General features: G+C 44.8%; 1 protein-coding gene across 4 annotated transcripts in view; it reads left to right on the top strand.

Moving 5' to 3' along the window:
• Positions 1–21,437, top strand: part of CCDC149 (coiled-coil domain containing 149) — a 127,984-nt gene extending 106,547 nt beyond the window's left edge. For 2 of the 4 annotated variants that reach the window (XM_061164476.1, XM_061164479.1), the window contains exons 10-12: positions 1,602–1,678; positions 8,690–8,806; positions 16,277–19,012. In XM_061164476.1, coding sequence (XP_061020459.1) covers positions 1,602–1,678; positions 8,690–8,806; positions 16,277–16,707 — 625 coding nt within the window. In that variant the 3' untranslated portion in view covers positions 16,708–19,012. Of the gene's footprint in view, positions 1–1,601; positions 1,679–8,689; positions 8,807–16,276; positions 19,013–20,983 lie in introns of those variants that run through there. The other 2 variants (XM_061164477.1, XM_061164478.1) reach the window with 2 other exon arrangements.
• Positions 21,438–25,939: the final 4,502 nt, after the last annotated feature.

Genomic DNA, 25,939 nt, shown 5'->3' with positions numbered 1-25,939 from the left:
TTTCATTGAACACAGAAGAGTTAAGCCTTATCTTTTGTTTCCAAGAAGCAGCCACATACAGGTGATCTGATCATTCTAAGAAGCAGGCATCAGCTTGAACACCAATGTGATTGCATCTCAAACCCATCAGCTGGTGAAAAGGGAGCTCGGATCAGAAGGTCTGAGCAAAATATTGAAAGCGAGATTATGAAGAAAAGTGTTTATTGAGGGGTCAGAGACATGAAAGCTGAATAGACCCAACAAATGGAGTGAAAATTGAAAGTAATTGATAAAGACTATGCAGAATTTAAGACTTAAGGAAAAGAAGAAAAGAAAAAAGCTCTAAGTACCTAGATGAACAAAACCACATAGAGTCATGTCAAAGAGTTTTCTGTGAACTCAAAGGGAATATTAAGAGTCAATTCAGGTAAAATGAGGATGCATTTGAAGCAATATACATATATGCAGATATATACATATTCAGATCTTGGTATGTATGTGGGTGTGTGCATCTATGTCTGGAATGTAAAGAAGTATAGAACAATTCTGGCATTCTGGTTTCTCCTGCTGAAAGAATTTGAAACATTGCTATTAAGGTGATTTCCACATCATTTTAGCACAGCCGTGCCAAGAAAATCCCCCAAAGATAAAGACTGGTTTTTCAATTTCCAAGCCAATGAAAAGTGATTGAAGTTTCAGATGACTATCACATCATTTCCCAACTATATTTAATTTTGTGTAGCGTGAAGGAGGGGAAATATGTGGCCACATTTCGGTCTCTTCATGCATAGAGACAAAGTTCAGCTTCCAAGTAGACAGAGTAATCTGTTAAGATACACATTCAAGATCTTATACATCATAGTGAATCAGAATAGTCATCTTGGAAAGCAGTGTAATTATTTTAGTGATTCTGTAATTTCTGAAAGTTTTTCAAATGCCTATTTTTAAATTCCAGAGATAATTACAAGCTATGAAAAAAAGGATTTATTTAATGAAATATATTTATTGAGCACCTACTATCTACCAGGTATTATGCTAGATATCAAGGATATGGCCATTTGTAAGCCATAGGTTAGGTCTAAGAAGGTGGATATTATTTTATTGACTCGAAGTAACATCACCAAGCATGTTCTTTCATCTTATTTGTTAGACTTGGTTACTTCTAAAACTCAGATCCACCCTCAAAGAGTCAAGTTGTGATACTTGTAAGGGTATTCAAAATTAAGTGTCATCGTTAGCCACAAGGAATTCCCAAACAGAAATGATATAAGATGCCTGGGTAATGGTAGAATCATTGTTTGGCTTCCCAGCTACCTTTGTGGGAGAAGATTCACGTGAATGGCAACACTATAGTAAGGTTTAAATCATTTTAAATTATTCACTTTATATTTTCATATGTACTTTCAGTAGAGTCTGTGTATGTTTAGCATGTGGGTGTGTGCTCACACACACACACACACACACACACACACACTGTTTTTAGCATGTGTCTTAAGTCTCAAAACATTTTCTCTCTACTAGGGCATCACCAGCCTTTGCAGATAGCCTGCTCACAGCCCTGAGAAGCTGATAAGACAGATGCTCATTGATCTGTCATTTGCCATTTTTCTCCCCTTTTCCAGAATCCTAGGGAATCGGGTGGCTGAACTGGAGAAAAAATTAAGAACTCTGGAAGTTTCTGGTTTGTGGAGTCTCCCAGGTAAGCAGAACTTTATAAAAAATTTTTTTTCTGAAAATTTGCAGAGCAGACTTTACCTTTTTAATGTTCTTTTATTTGAAGATTATTGCTGAGACGTGTACAAGTGTTTGAAATTAAAAGCCATCATTTTGGAGGAAATCAGAAAAAAACTAATAAATATACAAAGTGAACTATGAAGTTTGCTAATCTGAATTCTGAAATTGTCATTGTATATGTCTGTATGTATGTTATTTTTAACTTTTGTGAGTATGGTAAATTGCTTCATTTTTTTCCCTATAGGTGTATTATAGAGATGTGTTCAGTTTAATCATCACCCCTAAAAAGGAATGTAAGGACTCACAAAAATTTATTCTATTTAATCATTCATTCTAAAAATGAATGTACGAACTTACAAAGACGTGTTCAATTTAATCATCAGTCTTAAAATTGAATATAAGAACCAACAATTGTTCTAACCCAAATGCGCTTTACAACCTTCTTCCCTCTTCCCTCATTCCATTTGCTACAAAGCTTGAAAATAAAAATTTCTGCTGTAGATTTTTTTTCTGCAGTGGTGCAGGGTGTGAAGAAACCTGATGTTTCACATTAATTAGCTATATTTATCCCGTTTGTCTTGGTAAAATACCCCCCTTCATGAGACCCCCATCAGCTTTCTTCTTTCTCTCTACATTCTCCAGAAACTTGTATTTATCATTTTCTACCACCTCCTCTTTCCCTGGAAGCAACGTTGTACATATATTTTTAGTTACTTAACCTTTCTGCACAAACCCTTCTCTACCCTTGAATCATATCCGTTGCTTCCTTGTAATGTATGAGAAATGAACATTGCCACAGGGACATGGACAAAACCACATGTTTTCTTAATGTAAATCTGAATAGCTGCCTCAGGTTGCCTGGAAGTGTATTTCATAAATTGCAATTTTTAGTAGAGATTCCTTGAACTTGATGTCAGAAGACCTAACAGACCTAATTAGTGCCAAGTGCCATCCTGGGGATTTGAATGATCCATTTTGCACAAGAATCTTTTGATGCAGTTAAAACCTTATCTCCTTTGAAGGCCTTTCTTTTATTGCATTGAATTTCAACACAGTCAGGCAAATTTATCGTTTATTTGTGCAGTCGGATTGCTATTTCTGTGCATGTTCTAGCGTTTGGATTTTTTTTTTTCTCTCCAAATGACTTAGTGAGATTTCACAATGTTTTATTTCTACAACTTATGTAAAAAGATGGAAGTCGAATAAATGAAAGAATGCTGAGAATTTCCTATCTCTGCCGTTGTTTGGTCTAGGTTAGAATGGCTATTATGCAATAACAATTGTTTCTTTGCTTTTTTTTTTTTTTCTCCTGCTGCCTGAAGGCCTGAGCTACAATGTTTCCATAGGATTTGGGAGTATGTTCTTTTTGAAATATCTGTGTTTGTGGCTAATAGCAGTGCATTAATATCATCCCTGCATGTAAATAAATAGAAATGCATTTTCTTTGTATCCTTGCACTTTTCTGATTAGAATAGTCAATTGAAATAGAGAATTCAATTAGCACAAAGCAAATATTAAATGGTAGCATTTGCTTGGAGGGCAGCGACTGAATGAATTTTATGCCCCAGCCTATTTGTTCTAATCTCTGGCCTCCACATGGGTACAAAGTGGGAGTATTGAAAAAAAGAATAGCAATTCCCCCGATCTGACACCGTTTATGTGACTGTGATAGCACTGCCCTGATGCAGTAATAAAGGATGTTACAACGAGGCATCACCTCACGATCATTTTCAAACCATGGTGGGGGGAGAGGGGCCTCTTTCTGTGCAAATTAGACCAGTCCCTTCTATCCGCTTATCATTGTATGGTCTCCATTTAAGTTCTAATAACCGAGCAAGAGGAAGTATGTTATTTTTTTTCTTCTCCTCTTCCTCTTCTTCCTTCCTCCTCTTACTTCCTCCACTTGCTTTTTCTCTTCTTTTTCCACTTTTCTCTTCTTCCTCTTCCTCTTTCGCTAAGTAAGGGAATATTTACTATTTCAGGCAAGTAGAGGGGATTGAGAGCCAGTGGTTTCAGAGAATTGCTAGCTCTCAGTTATTTAGCAGTCTTGAAAGGAGCTGTGTCTCCTCCAACAGATCAGTCCATAACATGTTGATACTTTCTGAGTATCAACTTTGTGAATTCAGCCCTGTACCAGGCATTCTAGACATGCCCCTTGCCCCCTCCAAGAATCAACAGTCCCACTGCTGCTGCTGCTAAGTCGCTTCAGTTGTGTCCAACTCTGTGTGACCCCATAGACGGCAGCCCACCAGGCTCCTCTGTCCCCAGGATTCTCCAGGCAAGAACACTGGAGTGGGTTACCATTTCCTTCTCCAATGCAGGCATGCATGCTAAGTCACTTCAGTCATGTCTGACTCTGTGCGACCCTATGGACAGCAGCCCACCAGGCTCCGCTGTCCACAGGATTCTCTAGGCAAGAATGCTGGAGTGGGTAGGAAAGTGTGATGAATATGTATCATGCAGTGAAAGGAAAACACAAAATGATACGTAAGTGTCAATGAAGTAATAAAGATGATAATGTGTGAGGGAATAATGTGACAAGTCATTGAATGCTGGACCTGGAATGACAGTTGAGAGCAAAAAGTTCAAGGATGACAAATACTTGGTATATATTACACAGCATCATTTCCGTGCCAGTGGCAGACATGGCTAATCAATCACATCGCCCTTCCTTGCTAATCTCACATGTGGCCCTCAAAACAGTCTTTCACATTGGCTTTCCAGGAAGCTACTTCCTGGTCAGAGTTGCCATGTGAGAGAAAACCTTCTTCCCTTTCATGAACTAGTCTGATCCCCTCGTTTTAAGGAAACAGAAATTTCCATAAGGAAACAGAAATTCAAGAAGTTGGGTGATACCTAAGGCCACAGAGGCTGAACTCAGGTGTTCAGATCTTCATTTCAGTGCTCCACCTGCACTGGGAAAGTATAGTTCAGGAAAGAGAGACACAGAAGGTAGGAGGCTGGCAGGTGGGAGAGTGAGGGAGGGTAGGGAGTGTAGATCAGATCAGCTGGGGACTGGTTCTCAAAGTGAGCTGAACTGGAGAAGAAAGATTCAGAAGCTGGAATAATCTCTCCCAAGACTCTAAAGGACTGTGGTGAAGAAGGCCACCTCTCAAGACTATAAGGCAGAATTTCTCTTGGCCTTGGAGCATGCTCTGATTTCTCTTTGACTCTCTTCTCCCTCCCTCCTCACTGTCTCAGCCAACAATATACAGCTCTTGGTGGTGTTGGATAGAGTTGGGGCAAATGTGTGATCTTGCCGGGAAGCAGGCAAGTCTGACAGATGTCACAGCCCGTGTGGAGAAATCATCTGGAAAGCAGCAAGTCCTCCAGACTGTTTAACAGGTCCCTGAGAGGTGGGGGAGATGCAGGGCTCTGTAGAGAAAGCCAGAGGGTGAGCTGGTGGGCCTTGCTCTTCAGGACGGAATGACCCTCCACTCTCCCCAGCCCCCTATCTGTCAGCCGCCTTCTCCCAGCGGTTTGCTGGCATCTGCAGGTGAGAACGATGCTTGGAAGGGGCGGGGGGCAGGCGCTGAGAGAAGGTTTCCTGGATGTGCTCCTGCTCTGAAAAGAAACACTGAAAACCAGAAAAAAAAGTCTGGCAAGAGCAGAGCCTGGCTCTTTGAGCTTTTTATTTGAATTCTCTATTTTCCACTCTCAACATCAGTCTGAGGAGGAAAATGTGCATTCTGAAAGTAACTGGCACATTTTGGAGAAAGGAAGGAGTGCTGTTGTGTTATAGGGAATCAGGGGGGCTTCTGGAAACTCAAACACCAGTTGAACAGAAGGGCCTGTGTGACCTGTGTTGATTGTGGTATGAATCTAGTTCGTAGATAGTGCACACCCCATCCCCCAAGGACCAAAATGGGGCTAGGAGACAGCAGACCATCAGATTAGAGTTCAATATAGTCAATACAGAGAGTCTGGGCTTAGAAACAACAGAACTGAGAGCCTTCTAAGGAGGGTCTTTGAAAATGTTTTGCAAAAACCAAATCTTGACATTTTAGCATCAGATAAGGAAGTAATCTTTGCAGGTGGGGATTTCAGAAGGTGTTTATCTTCTCCTCCAACCCCTACTTTGATTAGATACGGATTAATTTATGGACAAATGGTGGTTTCTGTTTCCCTTGTCTGCATGCCTGTTGCTTAGATTCTTGCAGAAGTTTAAAGCTTTCCAGGTGGCTCAGTGGTAAAGAATCTACCTGCCAATATAGGAGATGCGAGAGATGCAGGTTTGATTCCTGGGCTGAGAAGATCCCTTGGAGGAGGCATGGCAGCTCACTCCAGTATTCTTGCCTGGAGAATTCCATGGACCGAAAAGCCTGGTAGGCTACAGTCTGTGGGGTCACAAAGAGTCAGACATGACTGAGCACACCCACACACACACCCCCCAGCATTTTTGAGGAGCCGTTGTGGAGTGGATAATTCACTGCCATTGAAGAGGGCCAGGGAGTCATTCGGCCCTAGAGGATTCCTTACAATAGGAAGGCACGAGACTCTCCCTCCCACTGCCTTTACTCACTCGGCTGCAGCCAGCTCCCAGCTCCGCCCACATTCTGATTCCTCGACCACAGGACAGAGTGGACTTGGAAGGCTTGTTGGGGCAGAGGATAGAGTGTGCCTCTGCTGCCAGCGTGTCTGCTGGGAAGATGGAACAGGAATTGCAATTCTGCCCCTAGCTTAGGACAGCGACTGTTGCCTTGTTGAAGAGAAACAAAAGGAGCCCACCTGAGACATCTGGTATGGCTTCATAACAACCTTTATTTCCTCATGGTGTTTCCAGATTGTATCTTTGCAACATAAGGGGACACCTAACTGGATCAACTTTGTCCTGTTGTTGTTCAGTTGCTCAGTTGTGTCTGACTCTTTGGACCCCTATGGATTGCAGCACGCCAGGCTTCCCTGTCTGTCACCAGCTCGTGGAGCTTACTCAAACTCAAGTGCATCGAGTCAGTGATGCCATCTCATCCTCTTGTTGTCCCCTTCTCCTCCTGCCTTCAATCTTTTCCAGCATCAGGGTCTTTTCCAATGAATCAGTTCTTTGTATCAGGTGGCCAAAGTATTGGAGTTTCAGCTTCAGCATTAGTCCTTCCAATGAATATTCAGGATTGATTTCCTTTAGGATGAACTGGTTGGATCTCCTTGCAGTCCAAGGGACTCTCAAGTGTCTTCTCCAACACCACAGTTCAAAAGCATCAATTCTTTGGCACTCAGCTTTCTTTATAGTCCAACTCTCACATCCCTACATGACTACTGGAAAAACCATAGCTTTGAGTGGATGGACCTTTATTGGCAAAATGATGTCTGTGCTTTTTAATACACTCTCTGGGTTTGTCATAGCTTCATCCTGAGAGCCTCTTAAAATATCCAGAGCTTCAGTTCAGTGGTTCTCCTTGGGAAACCTCTCCAGATTGTGGTCCTAAGGATTCTGGATTTCTTTCAACTTGAGACAATATCTGTCCTTGTGGAGAACTTCAGGGTCAGTTCCTATCAGATTTCTCTTCTTCTGGGATGACCCTCATGAAGCAGAAACCTGAGAGTGATGGCTGCTAATAATAAGCTCCCATCTGCTTGAGGCAGCTGCAGGCATCCATACCCACCAATTAAACATCAAGATTCCTAAGAATGCATCAACCATTTATTCACAGTTATCAGCTGTTTATGAAGCACCTGCCATATGCCAAACTCTCTACTAGTCTTGGAAATCAAGTTAATAAGATTATATGCATGACCAACAGGGAGGGTGGTATTATAAACAAGTTAAGGGCTTGGTATCATAAACAAGGTACAGGCCAAGGTTCACCTCGTTCTCCAAGGCAGTGGACATCTTGACCCAAATATTATTCTGTGCTCCACCAAACCTGAGTAGAATCACAGAACTTTAGAGCCTCTGATTTGAGCCCCAGAGACATTCAGTGACTTGGCTTCAGATAAGGTTTCATTCAAAGTCAGACAGCTGAGGCTGGAGCATGGGCTAGGCCACGGCCCTGGGGTTCACTGTTGGCATGGTGGTACCCACCAAGAGAATCTTTGGGGTTCATGGGCAGGAGCTGGAGATCAAATCCTCCCTCACCTGACCATGGGGTAGCATCACCTTCTATGCACGTGTTTTGGGTCCATGTGTCTATGCTCATCAAGCTCACATTTCAAAGCCACACGTCCCTGCTCCTCACCTTCATACCTTGCCATGGCCTCAAAAATAGAGTTGTAATGGTTTCCCTTTCCTCTTCTCTGGCTTTCTCTGCCCACTTAGGGAGTTCATATGAATTGATAAAAGGGTTTGGCTGGGATGTGTCTTTATATCCTAAATAGAGTCTAGCTGTGATCATTTGGGGAACCTGATACTACCTGCCTTATGACATACTTATGATTCAATTTAAATAATCAGATCTAATTAAATCAGACCCAGTGTGTATGGCAGTTCTACCTATACCATAAAACAGTCATTTCAATATGTGAAATTCCTTGAGTGCTGACGAAATGCCTCCGTGTTTTCCGTGCATCAGTTCATTTTATCACCACCACCCCCTGAGATGGCTTCCTCGCTTTACAGATGAGGGCTCTGAGGCTCAGAGAGGCTCAGTGACGTGTCCGAGGTCACCCAGCTAGCAAGTGATGGGCTCCCGGACATAAGCACTACAGCAGGGCTCCAGAGCCTGCACTCAGAGCGCTCTACTGCTCTTGTTAGTATTGCTATTGTCTCACCCAGATGAAAGCCATTCTGTTTCTGACAGACACAGCATGCTACCCTTTAACGGTGGCATTTGTGGGCATCTGTGTTTTGAGCAGACTTCAGGACTCATAGGCAGCTGGCCCTGGACCTCTCTGCCCTGCCATCACTGTGGAGAGGGTAGGCTGCCCCTTCTCCACCATGGCACTGTCTATGATTGAAGAAGGAGCGTCCCTTGGGTGGGGTGAGTGTGGCCACCACTCCAGTGGTGACATAATATGTCCATTTTCCTCTTTTCTGTGACAGGGGGCAAAGACACCATACTGTTCAGTGACCCTGCTCTTCCCACCATGCAGAGGTCAAGATCCCCACTGCTCAAGTTCGTGGAGCAGCCCAATGAAAACAAAGCAAGTCCCAAGGATGGTAAGCAAGCCCTTGATTTCTTGACTGTTTCCTGACCTGTGCCTGGTGCAGGGGATTAGTGGACACCAGTCCTTCACCTTTCTGCAGCATCTGCAGCACTTTTGGGTCATCCCTCGTGCTTCCCCTTATTTGGAACTTCCAGCAGAAGAACACTGATTCCTACACTCTCAGTGTAGTAGAAAGAGGCTAAGAGTGAGGGTGCAGGATTTAAGCAACCTGGGTTCATATTCCAGCCTCACATCACACTGGTAGTGAGCACTTGGACTGGTAACTTCAGCTTCAGTTTCCTTTCCTATAAGGCAGTGAGATGAGACATTGCCAACCTCAGGGAAATCTTGACACGTTGCCTGACATGTGGTAAGTAGTCTGGGAACCAGGTGAATGATGGAAAAATCTTCCTTACCAGGCACATTTTCTGGAGGCAGTGTGTTTTAAAGGAGATCAAGGGCCCATTTAAGGTGCCAGGTGAAGCAACGAGGTTAGAACCAGATCTCTTTCCAGGTGGTAGTCTTATTTCTCTAGCTAAACTAGCCTTCACATCTTTCTGAGTTTTGCTCAGCTTCTTCCTCCACCCTCAGTGTGGTTGCCAGCTTCCAAGATGGCCCCAAATGATCCCCACTTCCTGGCATTCATGCCCTTGTATAGTTCTTTCCCACACTGGTCTGTGTGACTGATGGATTACAACAGAAGTGATGGTACATGACTTCTGAGGTCAAGTTTTAAAAGGCACAGGGTCTGTCTTGCAACCTCTGACTTGGATCACTCACTGTAGAGAAAGCTGGGTGCCACGTCACAAAGATTCGTGAGCATCCCCACATGCTCCTCGTGTGGCCTGGAACTGAGGCCTCCAGCCATCAGCCACATGAGTGCACCATCTTGGAAGCAGATTCTCCAGCCCCAGTCAAACCTCCAGGTGACAACCGCCCTTGTTAAGGTTTTGATGACAACCACATTAGAGACCATTAGCAAGAACCACCCAGATAAACTGCTATAAGCTCCAGAGTATTAAGGTGCTAAGTTTCAAGGTAATTTTTTGTACAGCATTAGATAACTTATATACATCTATTTCTGCTTTATTGACTACACCAAAGCCTTCAACTGTGTGGATCACAATAAACTGGAAAATTCTGAAAGAGATGGGAATACCAGACCACCTGACCTGCCTCCTGAGAAACCTGTATGCAGGTCAGAAAGCAACAGTTAGAACTGGACATGGAACAACAGACTGGTTCCAAATAGGAAAAGGAGAACATCAAGGCTGTATATTGTCACCCTGCTTATTTAACTTATATGCAGAGTACATCATGAGAAACGCTGGGCTGGAGGAAGCACAAGCTGGAATCAAGATTGCCGGGAGAAACATCAATAACCTCAGATATGCAGATGATACCACCCTTATGGCAGAAAGTGAAGAACTAAAGAGCCTCTTGATGAAGGTGGAAGAGGAGAGTGAAAAAGTTGGCTTAAAGCTCAACATTCAGAAAACTAAGATCATGGCATCCGGTCCCATCGCTTCATGGGAAATAGTTGGGGAAACAGTGGAAACAGTGGCTGACTTTGTTTTTCTGGGCTCCAAAATCACTGCAGATGGTGACTGCAGCCATGAAATTAAAAGACGCTTACTCCTTGGAAGGAAAGTTATGACCAACCTAGACAGCATATTAAAAAGCAGAGACATTACTTTGTCAACAAAGGTATGCTAGTCAAAGCTATGGTTTTTCCATTAGTCCATCCATCTATGGATGTGAGAGTTGGACCATAAAGAAAGCTGAGTGCAGAAGAATTGATGCTTTTGAACTGTGGTGTTGGAGAAGACTCTTGAGAGTCCCTTGGACTGCAAGGAGATCCAACCAGTCCATCCTAAAGGAGATCAGTCCTGGATGTTCATTGGAAGGACTGATGTTGAAGCTGAAACTCCAATATTTTGGCCACCTGATGCTAAGAGTTGACTCATTTGCAAAGACCCTGATGCTGGGAAAGATTGAGGGCAGGAGGAGAAGGGGACAACAGAGGATATGATGGTTGGATGGCATCACCAACTCAATGGACATGAGTTTGAGTAAAGTCTGGGAGTTGATGATGGACAGGGAGGCCTTGTGTGCTGCGGTTCATGGGGTCACAAAGAGTCAGACACAACTGAGCGACTGAACTGAACTGATACCCAGCACATGGGTATCAAGGTTCTTTCCTGTGTTTCTACAATTTCCTCTACATATTATTTTGCTGAGCATCATGCCTTCAACCATCACCTCTACCAAAACGTATTTGAAATATTTTTTCCCAGTGGGTCTCATTTACAGAGTCACTGTCCTGTTTTTCTCAAAGCACAATCTGTCCCACCAAGATACTCTATGGATTTTCAAATGTGGCATCACAGCCCTTCCTGCTTCCTCTCCTTCTTGTCACTTAACTCTCCAGCAACCCTCAGAGTCATCATCAACGACTCTGCACTTTCCTTCTCCATTTAGCAACCCTCAGAGTCATCATCAACCACTCTGCACTTTCCTTCTCCATTTATATCTGGTCTGTTGCTTCTGTCTCCTCAGAGTTTCTTGCATCTCCATTCCTACCACCTCTAGTTTGGTTTGGGCCCTCCTGACCTCCTGGGCAAGGCCTCCATTCTGGTTTTCCTGCCTCCCAGAATCTCCTTACTCCCCTCCCATCTTCATCCTGCTGCTATACGATAAACCCTCTGGAGCACGTTTTCCATCATAGTTGTACTGTGCTCAGAAAATCTCAAGTGGCTCCCCAACTGTCTATTATTAACTGTTGTATAACAAAGCACCCCCAAACTTAGAACTTAAAGCCACAGCTGTGTATTTTTTATCATGAGTCTTTGGATCAGATGAGTGGTTCTGCTTATCTGACCTGGGTTCACCAAGGCACAGTCACTCCTGCTTCTGCACAGCTGTGTTTTGAAGCCCATTCTGATCACCCATACTAGTGCATGAAGTCGTAAGAGGAGAAGCCAAGACAGATCTGGGATTTCAACCGAGAGGTCCTCCAAGCACAAGCAGAGAATTCCTGGAGAGAACCCCTGACTTGGGTGATTTCCACGGTGGCCGGAAGACACAGCTGGGACTTCCCAGCCAGCAGCCTGTGGCTGTTTGCAAGGCTGGCCCGTGACACAGCACAGCCCACTGTGCCATCTGGGCCACGTCTTGGCGAGGGGCATCCCACGCCAGGATCCAGTGTTCCCGTGGACATCTAAAGCCCTCTGTCTGCTGTGGGCTTGCTGAGCCCCCAGGCCTGCTAACCTGACATGGAGTCTGAGCCTGGCTTGATTTTCACAAGGGTGGCATAAGGGATGGTCTGATTCAAAATGATAGCTTCCAGAGTCCCATCATTAGCTTTCATTGTTCCAGCTCCATCCTTTGCCAGCACGCGTGGCAATAAGGAAGCATTTATGTAGCTGCTGTCAGTGTCTGGGGTGGCCTCATCACTGCTGTATCTCTGATTAATTCTAACTGAAAGCAACTCACCCTCAGGAGGACAAAGCCCATCAGAGACCAGTTAACAAAAGAAAATGAATGTGCCCTTCGGGCCAGTGTTTGGGGAGGGGGACATGTTTTTAGGAGACTTGCAATCTTTTCCACAAAGAACTACTGTTTTTCATCTTTTAGAGAAAATGTTTTTTCTTTCCGCACTATTTGTGTCCTAACGCATTTTTATCAGTTGATTGCCTCATCATTATTGATATGTATGTTGTTATTAATAAGTATTAATGATACTAATTCTGTTTGCTACAGCAGCACAGATTAATTACTATTTGGGGGTAATACTATTTTCCAATTCTGAGCTAATTCAGAAATCTTTCTTTTATGGAAATGGGCATGCCATGTGTTTGTTCTCAAAGGGAAAATAAAACTCCCACAGCTTAAGATCAACATTCCAGAATCACAGAGTTAAGGAAGATTTCGTTCCCACAGCGAATAACCAGAGGCCCTTATTATTAGCTCAAGCGTGGTGTTGTTTTCAGGAACTTTTCTCAGTCTTCTGATCATGACTTGAGTATACATTTTGGATATCTTTTGGATAAACAAAAGGGAGAAGAGGATGTGTGGATCCTCCCATTGACCCATAATCCTGTCTCAGAGCCTGGTCCCTGTATGGTCTGAGACTCTGAAAATCTAGGCTTTCTCAGGAAAAAAATAATGTGCACTAGGACCAAATAAGAGAATTACAGCCTTGCTCATCCCCTCATCACGGCTGTGTCTTGCTCTGTAATGATGACAGTAGTGTAGCTCCCCTCCCCTCACCCTCCAAACGTTGAAAAGTTCTCCCTGGTAATCTCAGAGGTTTGCCATTTTAAAAAGATTCATACATGTGAACACGAGCAGAATGTCATCTAAAGAAATGCCATGAGGCAGGGGACTGGTGACCAGAAGGCCTCAGTGTAATTTAGACCACTCTCCCTTAGATGTAAATTAAGACAGAGAAGATTAACCTGACCCACAGTAAAAACACTGCAAAAGGTTTAAGGGTTAGGTTGTTACGGATAAGGTTAATTAATTTTTCAGGGGCACCAGAATATACTATTAAGTGTCCTGGTAGAAGTAATTTCATAAGAGTAATTTCCAGAAGGATTTTATTCATCTCACATTGGTGAAAATATTCGCTGTAGAAAAGACCATAATTTACCCCTTTTGAGTAAAGTTTCTTGCGCTGTGTTGGAAACTGGCTCATTTTGGCTCTGTGCTTCCCTTGTCTCCTGTACAACCACTGTAACATTTTCCACTTGTTAGTACAAAAATTATGTGATTGCTTCCCTGAGTTATCTCAGGTGTTGCTAAATGCTTGTGTGAGTTAGAAATATTTTTTTTTTTTTCTTTTTCTGAGAGTGCCATTTTAAGAACTTTTAGGGTGGCAGCCTGAACCTGGAATAAATTAAATTTGAGGATTGTTTTCATTTATTAATGGATAGTATTGAAGTATATGTACTAATATGTTCATTTATTCATGCACTGATGTAAATGTCCATAGATTCAAATGTTTAAGAAGCTATCTATTGAGCCCCCACTGTAGAACACTGGCCAGGGTGAAAAATTAATTGGGTAAGATATTAAGCTTCAGGTGGGTTTTATAAAATAGTTATATGTAAGTAACAATCTAAGGGTTAAAAGCACAAAGTTCACTTGGAGGTCCAGACACAATTTTGTGGGGATTAGGACGGTGGGGAGATGACCTCTGGGTAGATTTAATCAAATAGGCTTCATAAAGGAGGTGGAGCGTAGGGCTCCCTCTTGAAATTGGTGATTTGGATGCATCACGAATGCTGGTCAGAGGCATCAAGCATGTTAGCAAAGGTGCACAGGGCAGGGTCAGGTGCCATGAAGGGTTCGGTGTGGCTGGAACGTAGGGATACGAGGAGAGTTGGCATGGCAGGTAGATGGATGTTGAGTCACTTAAGGCGTTGAATGTCAGGAGAAGCTTGGGCTTTGCTCCCTGGGCACTGACAGCTCTTAGAGGTTTGAAAGCTGGGGAAAGGCATGGTCAGATTTGTGTTTCAGTTCTAGTGTTTCTCACACTGTAACAGCCACCCACATCATCTGTGATCTTATTAAAATGCAGGCTCTGAAACAGTAGGTCGGGGGTAGGACTCTGCATGTCTAACAGGCTGCCAAGTGATGCTGCCGCTGCTGGTCCACAGACCCCACTTTGAGGAGCAAAGTTTTAGGGAAGGTTCCTCTCCCAACAGGTTGAATCTGAGCAGAAGGAGTATGGGAACCTATTAGGAACTAACGTACACTATCTTGGCTGAATAGATCTGAAGAGTTACTTTTTTAAAAATCAAGACTTGCTTTAGTGACTCATTTATATGTTCAAGAATCTCATTGTAAACACAAGTAATGGTCTCGTTTTCAGATACAATACTTACTGAGGTCAGTGAATTCTCAGGAGAGTTCTCCATAACTAACACACAGGCTTTAGAGTCATATAAAAGAATTAGTCGAATTTCTGTCCCTGGGGAGTTTCTGTGGTCATCCGAAGAGCTAAAGAGAAAGAAATGGCCTCTTTTGAAAGATGAGACGCAAATCTATATCAGAAGAACTAGAGGTCTGGGGTGTGGGGACAGAGGTCAAGTTCTGCCTGCTGAAGGAGACCACAGTCCTCTTCTCCAGGGACCAGCCTGTCAGTTGTTACACCCACCACTCTCTGTGCATCATCTCTTCTGTCATTGTCCCCACCCTTCATCTTAGCTGTTTCATTGCAGTCTTATGGTCCAGCTGATCTCATCAGTATTTCATCTCTTCTGGAGTTTCTCAGAGGTTTTGCCAGGGTTCAGCCATGTGTAAGTTTAAGACTTTTAAACATTTGATTGAGTAAATAAACGCTCAAAAACACATAGTTACTTAATTCAGTAAGTGAAATGTGATCATACCAAGTCAACTTTCTTTCAAACCTCCTACAGTTCTCCCCTAGCTCCCCCAGATTCCATCTTTCAGCTTGAAATTGCACCTGCATGTATCTGCTACAGGTCTGATTGTGGTGGGTTCTACTCTGGCTCCATCTGGGGAACCAGGAAATGTGCCCCAGCCCCCTCACCCTTGCAGTCTGCCCAGCAAGGCTCTTCCAGACACTTTATCCCCATCTGGCCTGAGGGCTAAACCAGTCTTGACTTCTGGGAACCTCGGTGTCTGGTGTTGAATGCACATGTCCAGGTGCTAAGAGTTCACTCCCCAAGTGCTTCTTCCCAGGCACGCAGAGCCACTGTGGCTTATTAGGTCCAAAAGGGACATTAGAGAGCCCTGTGCCTCATTTTACGTCTGTAAAAAAGGAGGCTGAACAGGTTGTCCTGATTACAAAGCAAGCAAATAGGAAAATGGGGGCAGGAAGCTGGTTCTCAGGGGCCCACGTTCTCTTTCATCCCCCTCTAGTTGCAGCTGAAGAATTTCTATTATACAGGTTTAGGAAGAACAGTTTAGTTAGGAGGGGTAGGGAGCTTGAAGCTGCTTTTGCATATAACCTTTTATTAAAATTGAGGAGGTACCAGCAGTCGGCATCAAAGAATGCGGTGCTGATGGAGATTGAGGGCGGGGGGCACTCAGTCTCTCCTGACTACTCCTTCTTTTTCCCACACCGAAGAAGCCAGGACCACTTTGTATTACTGAAGAGCCCCAGATCTTCCCTGAGCTACGCAACACAAAAAACCTTTGTCCTCAGTTTAAATATCTCATGAGCTCAAGGAGTCACCATCGGTGAGCGAAGCAGGTGATAACCACGTGGCTGGACAGGATGGGTTACAGACACGGCCCAAGTGACGCCTTTCCTTCAATTAATGACACAGAAGTCACCGGAGTGGCTGCTTTCTTTTTTGTGGGCCCTGTGTTGCCTTCGGCAGCATTTTCTACCTCGGAGGCCCGGCAACAGTGGGCTGGAGGTTGGGAGGAGAGGGGACGTGAGGGCTGACTTCCAGCTGGAGGTCTGATGCTGATTCCCGCCCCCCCCCCGACCCGCTGTCTGTTTCAGGGGAGGCTCAGAAGCAAGATAAAAGTTGTGCTGCTCCCAAGGCGTTGGCCGTGCGGGAGGATGCCGGGAGGCTTGCTGTCAGCTCCCCAGCAAGTCAGAGCCACGGGAACCAAAGCAAGCGCTTTCATCCCTCATTACTCCAGGCACCTTCTGAGGAAGAAGAGGTAAACAGGCTTGGGAGGGAGACCGTGAAACTGACAGAGGAGCAGGCAGCTGCAGGCCCAGAAGGGGTGAGGAGAGAGAGTCCCGTGGAGGGTCAGAGGGAGGAGATGCGGCCTTCCCTCCCAGGCCTGACCGCCGATGGGCCGTGCCCCAAACCTTGCCCGGACTCCTCTGAGTCCAGGCAGCCAGAAGCCAAAGTTTCCACCCTGGCGGATGATAAGGACACTGCAGAGGGTGGAGGAGGCATAAGGAGCACTGTGAAAACATGAAGGGGAAAAGAGATCGGGCACGATGCCATGTCGAAGGTACTCCAGACATAATTACACATCAGAACAGCTCAGCGAAGAAGTCACTTTCTCCTAAAACACCTCCAAGTCTGCAAGTGAGAAGGGACACGGATCCGGTTGCAAACTGTGAATATTCTGATGATGCCAGCAGAGTTTGATTTATTAAACACGGGTCCTCAAGCTTTCCAGTGTCTCTTTCTGTGGAAGCCGCACTGCTGTAAATGTGGCCAGGCACGGGCTCATGTCAGCCAAATGGCTGGTTTTCAGCGTCGGTCTTTTCTGTCAGCATTTGTTTCAGTTAGAGATGTTTTTCTATTAGCATTTAAAGTTGTTGGTCAAAATTATGGAAAGGGTTTGAAAGGGGTGGGGTTTTTAATCAGGTGCCCGTCTTTGGCATGAGTCAGCGGCTGCAGAGTAAGGTGTAACTGAGCATAGTGGGTCCAGAGGGCCCACGGCTCCTCTCCATCACGTCAGGGCCTGGTGGGACCTCCCAGGGTGGATGTTCTTGGCATCCTGCCTACAGCCTGTCTGTCCTGGTACTAAATGGCAGGTGGAAAGGGGCTTAAGTGGGCTCAGAAGGTTAGGCTTCCGGTTTGAAATCCACAATGCCTGTTGAGACCTGTCTGCTGACTACTAGAGCTGAGCTTTCCAGCCTGGAATTCTAGAGGATTAATCGACCTGGGGTAATGGCAGGTTATAGACAAGCAGAGAGAAAGGAGACTCCAATGGTGTTTTGATTTTTTTTTTTCTGGGCACCAAAACCTGGGAATGCTGGTTCTCTGCTTTCAACCCGGGCTGCATTTAGGGTTTTATGGTCCTGTGGGTTGTGGCACTGTAGCTGCTTTGGGACCAATCCAGGTTTCCCCACCACCTGGAATCTCTAGCCATCGCTCCCCCACCAGAATGCTGCAGCCACCTGCTTTGTGGCCAGGTACTGAGGTTTTAAAGGCAAGGCAGAGCTTGTGGCCCTGGAGTGGAAAGAGAGGGGAAAACAAAGTAACTTTATTACAGCCTGGGGAGGCAGAGTGGAACCAAATTCAAGCTCTAAAAGCAGGAAAGTAGAGAGTGGTCACCCCCACCTGCGGCTTCCCTTAGGAATAAAATTAGCTTTTCGAGGCAGCATCTGGTGCTGTAGGGTGTTGAGGGCTCATGAAATGAGACCTTTCCTTGTGCCTAATGCAGTTTATTTCCCAGGAATACCTAAAACCAGATCCCAAAGCTCAAAATGTCCCTGAGAACCGGAATCACTCCTTTGAGAGAGACTCCTGAAGAGAAAAGAGAAGTTCCCAAGGTAGGAAAGGTAGAAAATTCATCAATTCATCCTAGAAATCAGGTATATTTAGACCAGGCTTGTGATCCCAGGTGGGAATCCCACATGCACATGGGTGGCCAGCGGCTCCTCCCCCAACACCTCCCTTCCACATCTTACCTCCTGGCATCACTCGGCCAGCAGGGTGGGATCCATCACACTTGGCACTGTCTCAATCTGACGGAGGGCAGGGTGCAGACTAGAGGTTCTGTCCTTCACCAGATGCTCCTGGGAAGACCTCCAGCTGCCTTCCCCCCACTCACCTGAGGTCACCCCCACTAGCAGGATGCGGGCACACCTGAGTCAGCGCACTGTGGCTCCTAGTGAGCTGGACTCATCTACCCCTGCCCTCTGGGCCCCAAGGCCCCATTCATTCATCCTTCTGTGCTCCAGCCTCTCCCCCTGCCCACACCTATTCTCCCCCCTTCCGCTCCAGAGAGGCCACTTCTGCAGCTGCCAAGCTTCCTGCTCAGGCCAGCAGCCACAGCAACTGTTTTCCTGCTGCACCAGGCCTAAACTCCCTGCAAATGTTCAGCCCTACTGCATAGGACGCCAGAGCCACCACAGGAAAACATGGCCAGATTTAATGCAGGGATAATAAAAAGAAAAATCTCTCCCCACAATAGCCTTGGTCTTGACACACAGTTGGCCAGGTGCATGTCTTTAGGGCCTCCATCACCTGCTGAAAACCAGGGCTTATAATAAACTCCCAACACATTCCATCATGGATAAAAAAATTGCTGCGAGTCCCAGTGTGTGAGGTTCAGGGCAGAGGGTCATAGGAAATGCTAACCTAAATTCTGTATGTCCAATCAGCTTGGGGTTGGGGTTCTTGTGTTATTAGATGAAATTGTAGCCAATGAGTCGATCCTGTCATATTTTTAATCTGAACATTGCCCTGTACCCATGTGACACTGTCCCTCCTTTGCTATTCCAATCCAACATGGTTCCAAAGACATTAAAGAGTTTCAGCAATTACTTAACAGTTGTCTTTTGTCTTTTCATGAGTCATTGTGAAAGCGTGCTGCATTCTATCCTCTACTCCACCAAATAACACTGCATCAGTCAGGATCCTCTCAGCTACAGTTCACACTTTTAAGAAACTTAAACTATAGGGAAATTAATTATATTGCATAACAAGAATTCAGAAGTAGGGCATTCCAGGTCTGGTTCATTCAAGAAAGTTATCAAGGAACTCATTTTCTGTCTTGCTGCCCTGCCTGCCTCAGCGGCAGATACTTCCTCATGCTAACAACATGGCTGCAACAGCACCAGCCATCACTTGTTCTCACATATTGTCCAAAGGCAGAAGGAAGTTTCTCTGTGTGTGTGTGTTTTAAGAGCAAGTAACCCAATGCTTGTCAGGGCTTCCAAGGTATCTCAGTGGTAAAAAAAAATCTACCTCCCTATGTAGGAGATGCAGGTTTGATCCCTAGGTTGAAAAGATGCCATGGAGGAGGAAATGGCAACCTACTCCAGAACTCTTGCCTGGAAAATTCCATGGACAGAAGAGCCTAGCAGGCTGCAGGTCATGGGGTTGCTAAGTCAGACACAACCGAGCAACTGAGCACACATTCATGCAACCTAGGACTTGTCACATTTCATTGGTCAAAATTGTCACGTGCCTGTGTCTAAACAGTCCTTAGTAAGGAAGATGGATTTGCAGTGATGGGTTTAGGTCTATCGAGGAAGCCTGTCCCTGGACATGCAGACTCTAAAAGGATGAACACTGAAACAAAATCAGGTCTTGGAAAGTGTAGGAGAGTTGGGAGTAGATTCGAGTAGGCTGCCAACAGAATTCTCTCTGAACCACACGTCTGTTCTTGTTGTATTTTTTCTCTTAAAAACCACAATATTACATTACTGGCAAATGTAGAGTTGGAGAGAGGAGCAGTTGTTGTTTGTTAAGAAAAATGTCATCTCATCTCTCCCTTCCCCTGGCTTCTGCATCATCTGTCCTATTTTGTAACTGGCGTGTTCCCACCTCTGTTTACCTCTTCAAGTATGTCTGTCCTTCCATTATTTTTTTCTAGCTCAGTTGCCAGCAGAATGCAGAGCAGTCTGGATAAATGAAACTGAGTGGGCAGGTCTCTTAATGAAATGCACACATGGCATTTCCTGAGATTGCTCTGTACCTGAGAGCCTTTGGGTGTGGATTTTTACATGTGAGTGTTTATCGTTCTTCTAATGAAGGCTCATAGAAATGGGTTGGCTTTTGTAAACCAGGCATTTCTCACCCCTAATCCTCTTCTCTTTCTGTGCCTCCTCTGCCCACCTCTTCTCCCCCTCCCCTTCCTCTTCCCCTGGAACATCTATTCCTGACGCCTCTCTAGCTAGGAAGCCTCTGATGGCATTCAGCTCAGCCCCTTCTGGAACCTCTTCCCTGCTGGCAGTCTTAAGGAAGTTAAATTCATTTTCCTGTTATTGTTCCTCTTTCTGTGCCCTCACTCCCAAACACACACCACCATCACGAGGAGAAGTTCTAAAAAAGAGTTCTGCTGTCGGGCATTCATATGTTGGAGTGAACTGGGGGTTGTGTTATCACTACTGGAGCATTTGCACCCCAGTTCACCATGTGAATTGTTCCAAATGGAAGTCCAATCTTCTCTCTAAAGAATTTCAAAGACCAGCTGCTTGCTCATTGGGGTTATCTTTTTCTGTCTTTTTCAGATCACAGCATGCCTTTGCCCCTCTTGGTTCCCTGCAAAACCTGAGGGGTTCTCCTGGCTGGATCATTTCCTGTTGCCCCGTGAGCTGGTGCCCTCTTTGTCTTTGGCTCTATTTGAGCACCTTCCCCCCTGCCCTTGGCTTTCATTGTGGAAGCCTCCATTTGGAACAAATGTTCCTCCTTAATAACATTGAGGGTAACTTCACACGGCTCAGTTAGGATGTCTAAAAGCCAAAGGGTTCCCCTCAACTCACTACTATTATATATTCCTTGTCTTCCAGATGTCTTTCTGAACAGAGAAAAATTTGAAGATCAGAGAGATGCAGTAGAGAGCTCGGCAGTGAATCTAATTAGAAATGAGAAGCAGAAAAATAAGAAGGCCCCGTCTCTCCATATTATGGTTGCTCACAAAAACAAGTTGATACAGCGTGATGGCAATTTAAAATGATAGATATAGATGTGCTGCCTTACGTTTCATATCACCTCTCTACTAAATGAGGATTTTTTTCGGATGCTTAGGCAGAGTTTGCATAATACTGACAAGGATGACTTTCTGAAATCTATATGAGCCCAGGAATATATTTTGGGATCATAGCGAAGGCCAGTGATGGCCTATTAAATTTAAAACAATAGGCTTAAAAAAGCACACCAGCTGCTGTTTGTAGTTTGATTTAAAGAAAGAAGTAACTTCTATTCAGGTGTAGACCTTGTTTTATTGGATTCTACCATCATCGTGTATCATAACTATATATTTTTTGTTACCTGAAATTAAAATGTAATTTTCCCAATGTAGGTGATTGATTATCTTTATTACTTACATTATCCCACCCACCCACCCTTGCTGAAGGCCAAGCCTGGGCTGAGCATAGTTTGTAGCAAACTATAGCAGCTTATCACTTGCAATCTGTCACCTAAAATTATTAGATCATATGAAGTTGTGAAAAAATATGGAGAGTGTAAAGATTTTATGCAATCAGCCAAAAACGCCAGATCTAAAATCAGTTGGTTTATTTCCTGCCCTCTTTCAAGTTGACCAAAGCTCTCACTGATTTGCTCTATTTTCTTACGTTTTTAGTATTTCTGTATATACATGCACTGAAAAGCCCCACTTGGAAAAAAAAATGCACTGCAATTCTGAGAAAAAGCTTATCCTAAACATCTAAAGATAGCATTTCTAATTATTGTCGACATTGTGTTTACACTGTGCAAACTTGAGCATTATTCTCACTTTACCAGCTGTGTCTAGGTAGAGTCATTACATCAAACGCTTCTAATTTTACAAAAAGAAATCAAAACAAGTGTGTGTTTAAGTCTCAGTGACAAACGCAAACCCTGTGAGTCAAACAGGCAAACTGATTAGCAAGCTGGCTGGGAAGTCAAAACAGCAACTATAAGGAGATTAACGAAATAGATCCGTGAGGGTAGAGGGGTAAAAATAGCCTCCAGGGGCCAAGCGGGGTCCTGCAGGCGGGTCTGGTGCTGCATATCCGGTTCTGTGCGGGAACCAGATGCCTGCCCTTACGGCCGCCAGTCTTTCCTTCATTTACAGCTGTGATCACAGAATTCATCTCAGCTGGCCTCCTACTGGCTGTGGAACTCCTTCTTCCAAACCAAAGAGGTAGCAGCCTTTCCTTTACTTGAATCCTTCCAGTGACAGAATCCTCACTACATTTCAAGGTCATTCAACCCACTGCGCGTGCGTGCCAAGCCGCTTCCGTTGCGTCTGACTCTCTGCGATCCCATGAACTGCAGCCCACCAGGCTCCTCTGTCCATGGGTTCTCCAGGCAAGAATACTGGAGTGGGTTGCCATGCCCTCCTCCAGGGAATCTTCCTGACCCAGAAGTTGAACCCTTGTCTCCGGTGTCTCCTGCATCGGCAGGTGGGTTCTTTACCACTAGGGCCACCAGAGACGCCCCCTTCCAATCCATTTTTCTGACCTTAGCTATTATTATTAATTAATCATTCATTAGATCCTTAGGTCTTAACACTATGCTATACACCCCTCAGTAATAACAATTTGATCACCACAACAATCCAATGTGATAATTTTATTTTACAGGTGAGAGAACTCAGGCCCAGAGAGGTGAAGTGACTCGCTTGGGGCACAAAGCTTATAAGTGTGGCCCAGCTGGGGTTCCAAACAGGCCTTCCTACCTGAGCCTGAACTTGTGGTCACTGTGCTATACACAGTCCTTGTCCTTACAGTGAACTGTAATTTGTCCCTCTAACATTTCCTTTTTTTGTTTGTTTCTTGGCTCTGGAACCCCATAGAGCAGTTCAGCAACCCCACTTCCATGAATGGACAGAACAGAAATAAAGCGGATCTGCCAGGGTATCTTTTCAGTCTAGGGGAGTCCAAGGTAGTGAAGAGAGAAACTGAAAACAGAAGGTGCTGTGGCCTGAATGTTTGTGTTTCCTGCAAAATTCATGTTGAAATCCTAACCCCCAGATGTGATGGTGTTAAGAGGGGAGACCTCTGGTAGCAGTCCCAGAGTCATGAAGGGAGAACCTTCTTGAATGAGTTGCTGTTGTTCAGTCGCGCAGTCATGTCTGACTCTTTTCAACCTCATGGACTGCAGCTGCCAGGCTTCACTGTCCTTCACCATCTCCCACAGTTTGCTCAAACTCATGTCCTTTGAGTCAGTGATGCCATCCAACCATCTTGTCCTCTGTCATCCCCTTCTCCTCCTGCCTTCAATCTTTCTCAGCATCAGGGTCTTTTCTAATGTGTCAATTTCTTCGAATCAGGTGGCCAAAGTATTGGAGTTTCAGCATCAGTCCTTCCAGTGAACATTCAGGATTGATTTCCTTTAGGATTGACTGATTTGAGCTCCATGGAGTCCAAGGGACTCTCAAGAGTCTTCAACACCACAGTTCAAAAGCATCAATTCTTCAACACTCTTGAATAAGACTGGTGCTTTAAAAAAGACTGGAAAGAGATCCCTCCCTTCCACCACGTGAGAACACAGCAAAGAGGTGCAGGCTATGAGTCCCAGAGAGGCTCTCATCCACCATGTTGGTGCCCTGATTTGCACTCCCAGCCTCCAGAACTGTGAGAAGTAAATGTCCATTGTTTATAAGCCAGCCAGGCTGCAGTATTTTGTGATAGCAGCCTGAGTGGACCAAGACAGAAAATAAACAAGAGGCACCATCCCCTTCTGAAAAACAAGTACAAACTTCCATTGACAATCCTGAATTAACCTGTAATCTGGGCAGCAGTGTCAAAGATGGGGTGCTGGCTTTTTATTCTTGCCTATTGTATGTTCCTATGTAATTGCTGCCTGTGTTCACAACTTTTAATTGTGGGGATAGGCAAATGCATCTGAGATCAGGATATTTAAATACTCAGTTTACTAATCCCTTATCAGTGCCAACCTGTACAGTTTAAAATAATACTCCAGACTGTTACCAAACCAAACTGGGGTCTGCTTGCCTGATACTCAATAAAGCCAACCTACTGATACCAGGTTTGGTGATGGAAAGGGCGTCCAATGTGGGGCCAAGCAAGAATGGGCAGCTCATATTGAAAAGACTCGAACTCCCTGATGATTTTCAGTGAAGGGTTTTTTAAGATGAAGGAGAAGGTCACAGGGTGCATGAGCCACTCAAGGACATCCTTCTGGTTGACTGGTGATGAAGACAAGGTGATGTTCTGGAATCTCAGTCATCAACCTTCTGGTTCCAACTGGTCTGGGGTCTACATGGTTGTGGTCATCATGCCATGAACCTTTTACCTGGTAGGGGTTTTAGAATCTGCAAAACGGCTCAAGGATATGGCTCACATTCTCTATAGTCCTTGCGGAGGAACTAAAGGTCCTTGACTGTTTTATAACTAAACATTTATTTAAATACAACAAAATATAACTATTTTACATTTATAAGTATTCGATAACTGAACATTTACTTAGTCTTGCTTGACAGTTTTGTTTCTGCATTTTCTCACTTCTCTGACTCCATTTGCTCTCTAGAACTCGGGGAAGGCCTAGCAGGCCAGAGTTCTTCTACAGACTGGGGGATGCGGGGATTGGAACACAAGGGGTCTGTCCCTGGGAAGGCCTCGCAGAGTCCTGTTCAGTTTCAAAACCAGTGAGAACCAGTTGGTGGAGAAAATTCACCAGGCAATAGTCTTTCTTCCCAGTTGTCACTTGGGTTCAAAGAGCGGTTTTTAAATAACAAGTTAGTCCTAGTAAGAGGTAAAAATAACCACTGGGGGTGAGTTTTTGGCTAAAGTTCAGTTTGACTCACTGCCTCAAGAGTCTGAGAGAAACAGAAGCTGCCCATAAAGAACCAGGGTGGAACACTCACAGCTAGGAAGTGGGTCTATCCCAGGAAGCTAAAAAGTTAATATACTTTCATTAATAAATGAAAGTGAATACACAGGACTGATCTACTCTGTGTATAGATTATAATTTTCAAGAGGAGAGGCAGAATCATTCCTCCATCAAGTCTTGATCAAGACCAACCTACCTTTGGACCCCACTGCTTCCAGCTGTTTTTGTAATCAAGAAGTTAAGAAGAGGGACTTCCCTAGTGGTCCAGTGATTGACTCCACACTTCCAATGCAGGGGGCCAGGGTTTGATCCTTGGCCACGGAACTAAGATTCCACATACCATATGGCATGGCCAAAAAAAAAAAGTCAAGAAGAGCATTGTCCTGGTTGTGGAGAAGGCTGACAACTTCAGATAACAACACCAACTTCCCTGGAACTTGCACAGTGTCACGGCCTCTCTGGCCCTGTCTCCACCATCTGGGGAATGGACCTCAGGCTTCACACAGAGGCAGGCGTGAAAGACCACAGAGCCCAGCATGTTGGTGCATCCCCCACGCCAGGCCAGTGGCTCCAGCATCAGGATCACTGGGCGTGAAAGCGTCAGTCGCTCAGTCATGTCCGTCTCTGCAACTCTACGGACTGTAGCCCGCCAGGCTCCTCTGTCCACGGGGATTCTCCAGGCAAGAATACTGGAGCGGGTAGCCATTCCCTTCTCCAGGGGGATCTTCCCAACCCAGGGGTTGAACCCATGTCTCCTGCATTGGAGGGAGATTCTTTACTGTTTTGAGCCACCAGGGAAGCCCAGAATCACTGGGAAGGTTGTTTCAAATAAATTTCCTCCTCTCCCTTTGAATTCCACAGCTCTGGGATGTAGCCCAGGAAGCTGTTTTTTTGTTTTCCCACTTCCCTAAGTGATCTTGCTTTCCTCCCTCTTGCAAGCTCCACCCAAATGCATAAGGATGGAT

Source organism: Dama dama, chromosome 17 (assembly GCF_033118175.1).
Source record: "Dama dama isolate Ldn47 chromosome 17, ASM3311817v1, whole genome shotgun sequence".
Classification (NCBI taxonomy): domain Eukaryota; kingdom Metazoa; phylum Chordata; class Mammalia; order Artiodactyla; family Cervidae; genus Dama; species Dama dama.
The sequence above is the reverse complement of the archived record's forward strand: the minus strand, read 5'-3'. Positions and strand labels throughout refer to the sequence as shown.